Below are 14,783 nucleotides of genomic sequence, written 5' to 3'. Positions count from 1 at the left end.
AGAGGCGCACTGTGCCTTCTCCCGCTTCTCTCTCGCGACGCACGCGCACCCTTCCTCCCCGACTTGCGGGCAGGTAGCTGACAGACGAGGACATTCCCCTCACCAAGGTAAAAAGGTACAAAGCAGTGCCACCGGGGGAGACCCTCTCTCTCTGATGCCGGACCTCTAACCTCCTGGACTGGAGTACCTGCCGCAACGCGCGAGTGACTTCGTTTGCCTGACTATCCAGGGCAATGAGGCCAACCTATTATTACTTATTACAGAGAGGCCGCCCCTCTGCCAGTGTTCTTTATTGCTGGTAGCAATAAACATTGCTACAGTTGACGCCACTGGTTGCCTTATTCGTTCGAACCCGACGTAGCCGCGATTCCCGTGCTACGTGTTGGGCAGTACCACGGAGTGCCTGTGGGGGGCTAGATCTGGAGCTCGCCTTCAGCCCTAGTCGCACGCAGAGTGGAACCTCCACATTTGGCGCCCAACGTGGGGCGCCAGATGTGGGATTCTCACCCGTGCTCTTGGGACAAGGAACGACAACACAGTAGGGCAAACAATCACAAGGGCATTTATTGCACCTTTCATAGACTAATGCCTGCTAGCCGAGTTGCCACCCACAAACATGCCGATGGGCGCGCAACAAAATCGCAGAAGTCCGATTCACCATGACCGGATAACGAGCGAATATGTTCACCCCATGCTGTACACCAATGCCTGGTCGTTCGCGCGTACGGTCACGCGAATGGTGGCGCATTCTAACGAGGCCTCGCGAGACGGTCTCGCAGAAGCAGGGATCGGCGCACACATGGAATGTCCGCGCCGCTTGCCGATCCCGAACCCAAGAGCAAGAGCAGTCTCCTTTCCGCGCCCAAGTAACCCCGCTCTTAGGTGGCGTTAGCAGAGCCACACTAGCGCCATCTCTCGCAATGAGCTTCAACCACACCGACTGCCACGGGCACCAAGCCACGCGGCGAAGTCGAATGACAGGAGACAGGAGCTATGCGGGAAAACAACATATCAGGGGATGCGTGAGAGTCGCACATCCTAACAGTGTCTGCCGTTGCAATGCGTGCACCTGAGCCACTTAGCTTTATGGCATTCTGTTGCTGCGTGCCCCCTTGTTGTGCACCGGAAATACCGATTGTCATGCTTCTGCACCTCTTTCTTATCCGCCACAGATATCATTGCGTTTCAGTTGCTGGTCTCATGGCCATTCGAATTACAATGTAGACATCCTGTGCTGTCCTTGATTTATGTTGCAGCAGAACTGCTTGTTGGCCTAGTTGGTGCTTGCTAAAAGACATGTTTTTTGCCGCAATTGAACACACACAAAAGGCAGACACATCAAGACAACACAGGCGGCACTTCCAACAGTTGGAAGTGCCGCCCGTGTTGTCCTTAGGTGTCTGCCTTTTGTGTGTGTTCAATTGCGGCAAAAAACATGTCTGTCCTTGATTGTGGTGTGCAGTGCCGCTGCAGTAGGCATGTTCGCCTCTTTAATATTGCTGTTGGGCCTTTCCTTTATCAATTCGGCACTGTTGTCTCTCGGTGCTTTGGCCCGCTATATGATCTCCCGTGTCGCAACCTCTTTTTTCAAAAATGCAGGAGCACCTCCAGCTCACTTCCCTAGTTCGTAGCCTCATTTTTTCGTTAGTATTCCAGGCGAAGGTTGGTAGGCACCGCTTTCTTTATTATGGTCAGTAACAAAGTTCCATAAGTGCCAACACTCACGCCTAAAGAAGTGAGGCTGCGTACGCCTGTCTCTACTTTGTTGATGAGGCTGCACAGTTGACCGAGATTCCATGAGTCACGCACTGGCTTGATGTAAAGTAGCCGTGACATGTGGTCTTCTATAATTACTTCCTTTCTGCCGAACCTCTCCTTTATTAGCGAGAGAGCAAATTCATAGTTGCCTTCCAACAAGTCAAGTCCTGCTACCACAGCCGCCGCCTTTCCTGTCATGTAGCTGTTGAGGTACTTGAATTTGTCTACGCTTGAGAAGTTCTGGTTAGTGTTGATAGTTGACTCAAACTGACTCCAGAACCCTTGCCCCTCTCGAAGCCCTCCGTTGAATTTATTGATTTCGAGCTTTGGCAGCTTTGTGGCGGGGCGTATTTGCGAGTCATTTGCACTAAACTCCTCTTTGGTCTGAGGACTTTAGTGTGCGATCTGATGAAGCATTTGTGCAGCTAAAGTCGCATAGCATGCGTTGTGCCTTTGTTTTCGCCATGCTGATCTTTTCTCTGTACATTTTGGAGCATGCACAAAACTTCCTCTTCGAAAACTTCATCTTCAACGCGTTTTTTTATCTCCCGATCTAGCTCTTTCAGTGAGTCCTCTTTAAGAAAGAAGATTTATCTTTTCTTCCAGCTCACCGATTGATGCGCTGCCATCCATGGTGGGTACTTCGTTGAGCAGCTTGGTTGTAGATGTCTGCACCACAGCCCTTCTTAACGTTATTCTGTCGATATCCATCTTTTGACGTCCCTATTCCCGGGTTTCGGTACCAAAATGTTGTCGAATAAGAGACGGAGAACTTCTAACTTATGGAAAAATGACAGATATCCATTCTCTTCGAGCGCATCAAGAAGACTAATTTATTTTTGACTAGATGGTACGAGAAAGGGGAAGAGTAGAGAGAAAGGGAAAGTCAGAATACTCTTTCTGTGCCAAAAAGGCTTTCTTGCACCCGGCACATGCAAGCAACCTGCTCCAAACCTGAAAGGCACCACCGCACCGCCCGTCGCTGTTCATAGAATGCGCCCGCCATTAATTTGCATGCAGTTTGAGGGGTGTCAAGTGTCTGGGGCTTCAGCCACAGCGACCTCAGCAGTGCCGTTTTAGGTGGAGGAGTCCTCCTCGCCACATCGTCTGTGGCCCCCCAGCGCGAGGGTGCTTTGGCTCCAAAATGGAGGGTATGCAACACAGTGTCCGTGTGCGGCACGTAAGGTCTTGAAAGCAGCATTTCAAACCACCGATAGCGGGTGGCCATTTTTGCTTTCTAATTTGACAATTGTGAAACCTCGGAGCACGTTCAAAAATTGCTGCCTAGTGGGCAAAATTTAACTGCTTAGAAAAAAAAATAGTGTTCTTATGTCCGATCATCATCATCATCATCAGCCTGTTTTATGTCCACTGCAGGACGAAGGCCTTTCCCTGCGATCTCCAATTACCCCTGTCCTGTGCCAACTGATTCCAACTAGCACCCGTGAACTTCCTACTTTTATCGCTCCACCTAGTCTTCTGCCGTCCTCGACTGCATTTCCCTTGTCTTGGTATCCATTCTGTTACCCTAATGGTCCAACGGTTATCTAATCGGTGCATTACATGACCTGCCCAGCTCTATTTTTTCTCTTGATGTCAATTAGAATATTGTCTATACCCATTTGCTCTCTGATCCAAACCGCTCTCTTTCTGTCTCTTAACGATATGCCTAGCAATCTTCGTTCCATCGCTCTTTATGTGGTCCTTAACTTGTTCTCAAGCTTCTTTGTCAGTCTTCAAGTCTCATATCTCAGCACTGGTAAAATGCATTGATTGTACACTATCCTCCTTTATGATAATGGTAAGCTTCCAGTCAGGAGCTGACAATGTCTGCCGTATGCGATCCAACCCATCTTTATTCTTTTTATTTTTTATTTTTATTATTCTTTTTATTTTTTGTTTATCTAACCCAACTTCAGATTACAGCAATATTGTGATAAACACAATAGCGGAGCTCCTGTCCAGGGAACTAATCACGCAAATTGAATATCGCTTGATGGTGCCCAAGAACAATAAAGCAGGCAGCTTTTATCTTCTTCCTAAAATACATAAAGCTCCGGGTGAAGAAATATTTACAGCAGGAACCCCAGGTCGGCCTATTCTGTCTAATAACACACCTACTGAGTCACTATCTAAATTCTTAAATCACCACCTGTCAAACATCCCCACCACCCTCCCATCTTTCATTCAAGACACGCCGCACTTCCTTCGAATTATCGACGGCATCAACGCCAACCAAATCCTTTCCAACCACGCTGTTCTGCCCTTTACACCAACATTCCCATGAGTGAAGGAATCGAAGCCGTTTCTAGATCCCTCGCAATCAATCCCCAAGTGCACGCTCCGGAAGTTTACTTATCACTCCTTAGGTTAGTTCTCACGCTCAACTATTTAGAATTCTATTCTATTCACTACCTGCAAACTTTCAGCACTAGCATGGGTACGCCATTCGCTCCCATGTATGCAAACATTTTCATGGGACAGCTTGAAGCAGACATGTTGAAATTCTACCCTTTAAATCCCCACACCTATCTTCGTTACAGTGACGACATATTTATAATGTGGGAACACGGCAGAAGCGCCTTACCCGACCTAATTAGCCATTTCAATCGCTTTCACCCGAGTATTAAATTTACTGCTCGCCACTCTCCTAGTCAGATCAACTTCCTGGACACGACGGTCTACATAGAAAACGGGAAACTGAGAACGACACTTTACCAGAATAGTACATTCATAATGGTAACAGCGCAAACAAGACGATGGAGTGAAAGGACCCAGGACGAGCGCTCCTCCTGTGTCCTTTCACTCCGTCATCGTCTTGTTCGTACTGTTACAAATTATGAACGTATACCAACTCACCCAACTTTCCACTTTAATACTTTACCGGAAGCCTACGGATAGCTAGCAATATTTAGACTACAACAGTCACCACCAGCGACACTGGAAATCAGAAATTTTTCTGGCCTGGCCTTGGCCTTGTGCACAGCATTCCTTTATTTTCAATTTGACACGCTAACACACCTTCCCTCGTTGCTGCACCCACCTGCCTTACACCCTCTCCCCTTTAGAAGTACCCCACCTATATATATACTGTGGCGAGGAAAGCATACGTTGCCTTGAAGAAGCCAAGTCCACTTGTCGAAACATTGGCTCCTGCTTTCACCTTGTCCCCGTTTTGCTCATCTGCTAAGCTAGCCTCATTCAAGAGGGTTCAGGTGTTAAACGTTGCAAGGGTCAGTTTCCATTGGCGGCCTGTCCGGAACCAGAGATTGGGATTCTTTGATTTTCCACTTCTGGCTACCCGCGGGCTGCCAGAGCCAGCCAGAGCATCTTCGTTTTGCTTGGGCTGGACGGTTCTGGCTACCCGCAGCCTGCCAGAACCTGCCAAGACAATTTTGGTCTGGCTGCACTATGGAAGTTCTCTGGCTAGCAGACGACTAAAAGAGGCGAAGGGTGCTCGCCGCCATCTTTGCGGGAACTTCACGAATTGCAACGCAGGCGCTTGAGGACTTAAATTTACCTCGCCCAGCGAAATGTCTACGGTCATCTTCAGATTTCCTTGTTTCTAGCGTTATCTTTTTAGGTGCTAATACACCGTTCCACATTGCGAAATGGTGTGATACGAGCAATGGTGAGCCGTTTCAAGCTTTTGTGTGTATGTGTGTGTGTCCCCAAGGCTTCTTCGCGGCGGTGACCAACGTGCCACGCTCTCATGCGTGCATGTTATCTGCATCGTGTTCCACACAAGTTGTAGATGCTCATGCACACATATTTTGGTACATTTTCGGTTCGTCTTTCTCTGGTGGTGTTCCTTTTTACATATCTCGCGTATGTATACGGAGATATCTCCTTTTTCTGCAGTTAGCGAAGGCGTTGCAGCTATCCCGTGTTTGCTCCATCTCTCCATTGTATGCTTGGGTGGCAGCTTGAAACCGATATGTGTCCGAATTGCAGGCCGTTGATGTAAGAGTGCACTGGTTGAGTAATAAGCACACATACATTAGACACACGTGCATTGGTTTATTGCTCTCATGATCGCGACCAATGTTGTTTTTCGTGTGAAACTTTTCGCTGGTCACAGGCACCGCGCATTTTCATGCGCCAGCTGCATCTCCAGCTCCTTAGGGTCAAAATGAGAAGCACCACCAGCCACAACAAACTTTCTGAAATGAAAGCCCAAGCAGGTAGGCACGAAATTTTATGCATAATAGACATACTCGATATCCTGCTTTTTCATGTCTTGTGAAGTGATGACACAACGCCAACTCATCAATGTCGCCAGTGGGTGAAGTAATCGCGAGCAGGAATCTTTGAGCTATCACTTCGAGAATACAATCACGATTTTGCGTCTTGTCACCGGTTACGTCGTAGGCCATCTGTTGCGCTGTGGAAGGTGAGGTTGGTTCAGTGCTTGTCCTGTGCCTAGTCGTGCGAAATTGCGCGAACCCTGAATGCAACTATATATTTTCATGCTTACAACGCATAAATGGGCCGACTACACCGAGCGCACACCGGCCTCGGGCGCTGCCATGCTGATAGCATGTTTACATGCGGCCAGCTGTCCCGGCATTCGATTTTGCAAACTTCGGGCAGGTTTGGGTTGTCTTGGGATCCCAGCCCATGTGACTTCCTATTAGGATCGGAACTAGCTGGCTGCCAGTAGGCTGCCTGAACTCCGCCACTCTTATCATCCATTGTTCATGGCCGACTGTGGCTTCATTGATAATGCAGGTGGAATTCGCTCTGACCCCTCACGAAGCGCTATAAGTGCGAGGAGGTACACCTCCACAACATAAATCCTCAAGTTCATGGGGCAGCTGCAGCGAATGTTGGTCATGTTTTTGGCATTTTCTTAAGTTCAGAGTCGCGATTTTATAGCGTTGCCCTTTCCGATGCCGTTTCTTATCATGCTTTGTCAGTGATCATAGCGACTCTCCATCTATGTTATGAATGGGATAAGTCAGCTGAGAATGCTGGATGAAACAGCGGCATGTAATCAAGCATAAGTCATGGCTACAAAATCGAGGCCCTGAGGTAGTATTCCCAGTCAATTACTTTTTGGTGATACAAGCATTTTGGTATACCACCAGGTTTTTGAAATGTCTGTGCCTATGTGCAACAGCATTTTCTTGGCTCTGTGCAAAGCTCACTGTTGCCTGCAGATGCTTGTGAGTCGCAGAATATCTCGCAAAAGGGATCTACTAAAAATACCGCTTCTGGTATTTGCTTCTGGAGCTTTTATGAGAAATCTAGTGGCTACTGGCGCCTCTTTTGAAAGACTCTGTGTAAGTTTGCCCAGCCTTGGGCTTATACATTTGTGAATTCGCTTATCTAGAAACATTGCCTATCTAGAAAATTTTCCAGGTTTTTACAAATTCCAAGTTAACTGGGTTTTACTGTATTATACACTTGTGCGAATATCAATCTTTTAATTCGTAGTCAAGTCAAAGCAAATAGTAATTAGTGATAAATAATTTCAAAGGAAATATAGTTCAATATAGTGAGATTTGCATATAAACTGGGCATAAGAGCCAGTTGTTGACAAATCTAAGAAAAGTTGGTTCTTGCAAAAATGGAAACAGGTGCATTTCTGGAGCCAGTTTACCGTATTTACTCGCACAATGATTGCACTCGCGTAATGATCGTGCCCCAGAATTTTGTCGTCAAAATTCGATTTTTTTTATTTCCCATGTAATGATCACGCCCCGAACTTGCCACAGCGATATGTCATGTGCCAAGTCTAGCTAATAATGATTGCGCTTACCATCTGTCAAATGCTATACGAACGACTCTTCCAAGACAAACCAAGCAGTCTACACACACCAAACAGTCTTAAGCAGATGCCCCATTTCATTCCTTTCATCACTTTCGGCACTTCCATGACAAAAAAAGAAAGCTACAACCAAACTCGCCTTTATTATGTGTAGGCTTTATAATGGTTTTGGTCAACAACAACAACATGAAGGGCGCCTTTCGATTCTTCTCGTCTGCACTCGTGGGCACGCAACAAATTGCAAGCGGCAACGATAGTGTCCACGTTTACACTGATATATTTGTAAATAAATAAAAATAAAAATATGTTAGAAGTGTACCCTATTCATAGGCCGACGTTTGTAATGCAGCTAAGATATTCGTGGAAACGTGCCATATTAGGACAGCAGCAAAGACAAATGCCGTAGTTTCCGTAGCATACCCGCCATGTGTTTCTATGTCACTGGCAGCTAAGCGCGCCCATCTCTGTTTCTGTCCCCTCAAAGTGGACATGGCTATGTTATTGCCGCAAACTTGCCGATATTAACGATATTATTCATTACTGATACGGAAGAAACTGTTTTAATGCATGTAATGTACTCATGAGAAGAAAGAAAAATTGCGTTCGGCGCGTTCGGCTTGCTCTGCCGGCTGCCATTTTTGTTTTGGTGTTCCGCACTACATGCAACGGCAGCTCTGCCTATTTGTTGACCTGTTGCCATCCCGCTGCTAACGTGGGTTGAAAAATTTTTTTTTTCGGGAGATTTAACCAGCGTAATAACTGCACCCCTGAATTTGCATCAATTTTTTTTACTAAAAAGTGCGATCATTATGCAAGTAAATACGGTATTTTCAAAGTGCTGTTAGTCAGATATTTTCACGCAAGAGAAGCAAGTTTAACCTTTTTTACAACTACAGCATCAGAGAAAGTTTCTTTGTAGGCTCTTGCTCACTGTTGTGCTTCAGTCTTTGTGGTGGCCGAGGCCGCAGGAGCATTTGCCCGTACGAATCGTCACAATGCTATGAAGTGCGGCCTTGACTGCTCAGTGCCAGCAGTTTATGCCATGTTGTGGAAGTTCTGCACAATGCTCTTCTCAGTCTAGCCCCCCCACATGCACGATCACCAATGAGCTGCAAACTTTGCCGGACCGGTTTGCCATCCACCACAGCTCTCTTAGCTGCTAGGCCTAAACAGTTTCGTTATGGTGGGTGTCGGTCGCCAAAGTTATTTTTCAGTGCTGTGTCAAATCAAGTCTATTCACAGCGGCCGCATAACTCTTGGGAAACCATACGACAACTTCAAATAATATTTGAATATTATGTTTGGGCAATCGAGCAGGTAGAGAATTTGGGTGTGTGTATAACAAGTGCCTGTGAAATTGAGCATTAAAAGTGTGCTGCGTTTATATGTCAATTTAGCCTTGAAGTGTGGCTTCACAGCAGTGCAATGTCACCTCGAGGTGAGTTTCGTGACAGCCTGGGCCACGCTGACCTGTAGGGCCAAGTTCTTCGCCACCAAAGAGGTGGGAACAGAGCTGCTGGCCAAAATTAAATCAATTCGTGTATCTGTGAATGGAGACTGTTTATTACAAAGATTAGGGCATTATATGCAGTTATTTCTGCTGGTACGCATATTTTTAAAGAATTTGCATGGTAGAATAATTGGGAGGGCCAGTTATATGCAGCAAAATACTTATATTCGTTCTTTTCTAATACTTTGTAAACTTCAAATACTGAATTCGAGTCTGAGTGAATATCGAATAGCATATTATTCAATCGAATATTTTAATGTATTAAATATTCGCACAAGCCTAGCATATTTTCAACCCATGTGAAGAAGATGCACTGTTGATTTGGCAAGTAAGTGATCGTGTTTGTTGTCCTTTCGCAGCTTCTCTAGCCTCCTTTATCTTCTGCAAGCATCTCAGGATGATTACGCTGTCCTTGGACTCTGCCATATTTTCTTACGCTTCACTTTAGAATAATTTTAGCTTAGAGTGGTGACAAACATTTAAGTAGTTTAAGAATACTCAGAAAAAAGCTTGAATTATAGAATTTGCAATAATCAAGACAAACAAGAATTTATTTTTACAGAAAACATATTGACAAGCTGAACAAACCCCACCTTGCAGAAACCTAGGGAGCTTTTCTATCTGTGTTAAGGGAAGATTGGGTTCCAAGGTTGGCATCATTTGAGGTTGAGTAACTGCTTTAGCAAAATTCTCGAAAGGTTGCCAGAGCCACTAGCAAATAATGGTGATGACGCTTGCTTCAGGAAGAGATGACTGAATGAGATGGTGCTCCAGTTATGTGTTTTGTTGTGATGCAGGGGAGCTTGGCAACAATGCGAAGCTTTGTTTCGAAGGGGCACTTGGCCGAGAGGAGACTAAAGAGGAAATGCTGATTCGTACCGGTGAGATGACACCATTTGGCACAGCTGCTGCTCCCCACACTGGCTGCTCTGTGCTGCCCTCAACCAGTGCGGGTGCAAAGTTGGTGCGCCAGGTGGCACCGCCTCGGAAAAGGAAGAAGAAAGAGAAGCTGGGCACAGTGGTGCGCAGGGGAATTCCTCGTGCACGGACATCGTGCAACAGCTTGCTGGATGAGGAATTCCTTCTGGATCCTGAAGTGAGCGACTCTGAGGATGCTGGGCAGTCTGACGATGATGATGAGTATCGACCCGAAGAAGAATACCTGGCCAGCGATGACGATGATGATGATTCTTGCAAACCCTTGCCTGTCGTAAAAGGTAACGTGTCTATTCTCATGTTTACTTACTTATTTATTTCGGTACTCTTAAATTCTCTAAGGCCTTACATAGAGGAGTGGGTATCTTTTAATGCTCATAACTCTTCAAACATGTTTTCTTGTAGGCAGTAACATCAGTAATTGCAGCTACAGAAGAAGGGATATTATTCCATTCGTTGCTCGTGCTAGCTATAAAGGAATTAGAAAAAAGGTTGGTTCGGCATGCAGAAACTCCTACTTTGAATTCGTGGTCACTGTGAGAGGAAACGTAGGTGGAAGCCAGAAGAAGCTGTTCTTTAAGGAAGGGATTAGTCAAACAAATCTTATGATACAAACACAAACAAGAGCACATGCATTGCAATAACAGACTAGAAGACGAAGCGTTGATTTTATAGAAGGTGTGCTCACTTCACTGAAGTAATTGGATACAACAAAACGGCCGGCACGGTTTTGAACACTTTCTAGAGCATGCGATGAGGTAACACTAGATGGATCCCTGACAGACCTGGCATACTCTGGCTTCTATCTCACGAGGGATGCATGAAGCAGAAGTTTCACATGGGTATGGACAGAACAGAAGTTTCGGTGCAGAAAGCCAAGCGTGCAGCTGGCATTCCTAATTAAAAGGTCAACATACATACCATATTCCATGATAGGTCTTGTGTAATGTGTATACCGAAGTATATATAAAAGCAAACAGCTGCTTTGTGTGTCGTTGAGGTTGTAAATGAGAGGCTGACTTGAGTTAAGGATGCGCAATACTCTCATTGTTTTACACTTTGTAATGCTAAGACTCATTAACAATTGATCACCCTTAGACGAGAGCTTATTTATGTGACCTTGCAAAGCAAGAACACCGTTAGGTTCATTAATTTGCCTATGTAGGATGCAATGATCAGCACAACACTTAATTTAATATTTACTTCCAACAGCCAAATCATCAGTTTATATAAGTAATAGCAGCGGTCTGGGGAACTCCTGAGGTAACTGACACTGATGAAAAATCAAAGCCATTGGCATGCACATATTGAGAACATTTCGAACAGAAGCAGACTATCCTGTCTAAAATGTTCTGATCTATTTTTAGTTTGGACATTTTTAAAAGAAGGAGATTATGTGAGAAAGTCAAAAAATATACAGTTAATAATCTTTTTCTTATCTGCAGCTGCAAACAAGTCGTTAGTGTATCAGCATGGCCCCATGCTTGCGATTGCCAGAACACGAGTGCCCAAGATTTATTGAGCAGGTATTTTATACAGTAAAATGGGGCAACGCCCCTCAGACGGTCGTGCGACAATATACAGAGCCCCTCAGTTTATCATGCATAGCACACATGTCAGACGCGATACGATACATCCTCTTTCGTTACGAGAAAGAAAACAAAATAAACAGCGCAATTATTTACAGATCTGGTATAGCGATGATTCCAAGGTTACACTCAGATGTCTGCAATTGCCGTAACACTGGCTGGCGTTGGCGGTGCAATGTGGGACATGTCCGCGGCTGTCGCAACACTATTACTCGGCGCTGTGTCGTTGGTGTGACGAGCAGATGTCGAGCACTGTGGTTCCGCGTCACTACCCTTGGGAATGAAGTCAGGCTGAAAGGTTTCCCCGGTCGGTAGTAGGTGCTTGCGATTGCGTCGAAAGGACCACCCCTCCGGCGTGATGACACGGTACGACCTGGGGTACGTCGATGGTTTCAGAACCTGTGCTTTCGTGGCCCACGTGCCGGCCTGGACTCACACGACATCGCCTTCATGGAGTGGTGCTAGTGGCTGCGCGGAGGTTTGAAGCTGATGGTTCTTGACAACTTGGTGTGCTTCGAAGGCAGGCAGCAGTGTTCGTAGTTGGCGGCTTTGGAGGATCTCCGCTGGCGACCGGCCACACTCCAAGGGAGAAGTCCTGTAAGCCAAAAGTGCCAACCAGAAATCCTGTTTAGCTTCGGTCGTTTTCTTTAGGAGCTTTTTGACCACCTGTACCCCTTTTTCCGATAACCCATTGGAACGTGGGAATCCTGGTCTTGAGGTAATGTGTTTGAAGTCGTAAGTGCGCGAAAACGTGGAAATTCTCTGAAGAACCTCGATTGGAATGCCATAACGGGCAAATGTACCACTAGTCGCTTCAATGGCGGTCTTGGCTGTAGTGTCTCAGGCATTCTACTCCTGGGAAGTTAGACAAGGCGTCATAGACACACAGGTAGGACTTGCCGCCGGAGTGGAATATGTCGATTCCAACGCAATACCAAGGCTGGTCCTGAACGGGACGCATCATAAGTGGCTCCTTCGGCTGGTTATACGCATACTTTTTACATGTAGCGCACCTCTGAGCGAACACCTCGATTTCCGAGTTCATGCCAGGCCAGAAGACGAGACGACGAGCCCTAGCTTTACATTTGCCGATTCTTAGATGACCCTCGTGAATCCTGTGCAAAGTCTCTCGCCTCATACTGCTTGGAATTACTACCTTGCACCCCTTGAATAGGACACCTTTAATATGAGATAGCTCAGATGAAAATGGTTTCAACGGACCGTCTATTGGCTTATTCATTATTAAGTTTTGCAGTACCACTTTCAGGTAACTATCCTTCGCTGTTTCTGCTGCGAGGCGCTTCCATGTTTCATTGCTGATGAGTGAAGATACCGTACTCATGGCGTGCACTTCGTCAGCGGTGCCAACCGCATCCGTGTCCAAATTGCTGGGTGCTCGAGACAGCATGTCCACGAGCACGAGCTGTTTTCCTGGAACGAATTGCAGGTCGAAGCCATATCTGAGCAATCGCATAAAGAAACGTTGTAGCCTGGGTGGCATGTCACCGATTGCTTTCTTACAGATAACAATCAAAGGGCGATGATCGGTCTCAATGAAGACCTTTCGGCTGTACACAAAGTGGTCGAATTTTTCGCAGCTGTATGTAATGACTAGCATTTCTTTTTCTATTTGCGAATAGCGTTTTTCCGCTTCTGAAAGTGTTCTCGATCCATACGCGACCGGTTTCCAAGTGCCGTTGTGGCTCTGCAAGAGTGCGGCGCCTGCGCCACTGCGTGATGCGTCACACGAGAGTTTTGTTTCTTTTGCTAGGTCGAACACTGACAGCAACGGTTTACTATTTAAGGTGTGGCATATCTGACGCCATTCTTTCGCGTGATTTGGCGTCCAATCAAACACTGCATATTTCTTGATTATGCTGCGCAAAAGCTTCATCCTTTCTGCCAGTGCTGGAATAAACTTGTCGAAATAATTTATAACTCTGAGCATTCTCTGCGCGGCTTATTTGTCACACGGTTCTGGAATTTGGAGCATAGACTGAACGAGGGCGGAACTCGGCCTTATTCCTTCTGCAGAAATTACGTCCCCTAGGAACTCTATTTTGTTGACTCCAACAACGCATTTGTCAGGGTTGAATGTTAGCCCTGCTTTTTCTGCAGTCTTTAGCACCAACCTCAGTTGTTCGTCATGCTCTTGCCTTGATGATGCCCAAAAGCAATATGTCATCGACATATACCTTTGTTCCTGGTACAGTCTCAAAAATATCATTTAAGGCCTTTTGGAACACTTCCGATGCTGACGAAATGCCGAAAGGCAATCGGCGAAAACGGTAGTGACCGAAAGGCGTTGCGAAAGAGCAGATTCTCGACGTTTCGTCGTGAAGCGAAATCTGGTAGAAACCGGAATTTGCATCTAGGAGAGTGAACACTTTAGCTCCTGCGAGCTCAGATTCAGTGTCCTCTCGCCTAGGCATTTCGAAGTGTTCTCATTTAATGGCCTCATTTATTTTACACGGGTCCATGCACACGCGTATTTTACCGTTTTTCTTGCGCACTGTGACAAGAGGGCTTACCCATTTAGTAGACTCAGTCACCTTCGTGATTATGCCTTCCCGCTCTATGCGCTCCAGCTCATGTCGAAGCTGCTCTTTCAAGGCCAATGGTACTCGACGCGCCGGCTGGATGACTGGGAGTGCTCCGTCGCGCAGGACCATGCGATAGTGGCACTGGATACAGCCTAAAAAAAGGTGGCGAAATTTATTCACAATTTTTTCTGAGCTGCTTTGCGACACGCTGTGTACTTGTCGGGATACTAGCTCCATGGTCTCGCATGTCTGCAGACTGAGAATTGTTTGGGCTCCCTTGTGGACAATGAAAAAATCTCGAGGGATAGTGCGGTCGCGCAGCGTCACTTCTTGCCTTACGGTTCCCAAATGCTTGATTTCGCTTCCCCCGTAGGATTGTAACACCACACTGCAGGGCTTTAACTGTGGCTTCGGGTTCATCTGTGCTTACAGCGCTAAAGGAAGCAGGATGGCCTGTGATCCAGTATCCATTTTAATATCAATCAGTTTTCCTCCCACCTTCGCTTTCACCATCCAGTCTGCTCAGCTACACTTATTTCCGATAGCGAGAATTTGAAAATCATCTTCACTACCTTGCAACTCGCCTACTTGCGGTTTTGATTTGCAACGTATAGTAAAGTGGTTTTTCCCTTGGCATGCGCGACATCTTCGTCGGTAAGCTAGGCATTTTCGTG

General features: G+C 46.2%; 1 protein-coding gene across 3 annotated transcripts in view; it reads left to right on the top strand.

Annotated features, from left to right (window-relative positions):
- LOC126526682 (DNA excision repair protein ERCC-6-like) overlaps window positions 1–14,783 on the top strand; it is a 332,661-nt gene that overhangs the window by 35,936 nt on the left and 281,942 nt on the right. For all 3 annotated transcript variants that reach the window (XM_055068344.2, XM_055068345.2, XM_050174540.3), the window contains exon 5: window positions 9,839–10,258. In XM_055068344.2, the coding sequence (XP_054924319.2) occupies window positions 9,839–10,258 (420 nt within the window). The remainder of the gene's footprint in view (window positions 1–9,838; window positions 10,259–14,783) is intronic.

Source organism: Dermacentor andersoni, chromosome 8 (assembly GCF_023375885.2).
Source record: "Dermacentor andersoni chromosome 8, qqDerAnde1_hic_scaffold, whole genome shotgun sequence".
Taxonomy (NCBI): Eukaryota; Metazoa; Arthropoda; class Arachnida; order Ixodida; family Ixodidae; genus Dermacentor; species Dermacentor andersoni.
This window is presented reverse-complemented; position numbering and strand designations above follow the sequence as displayed.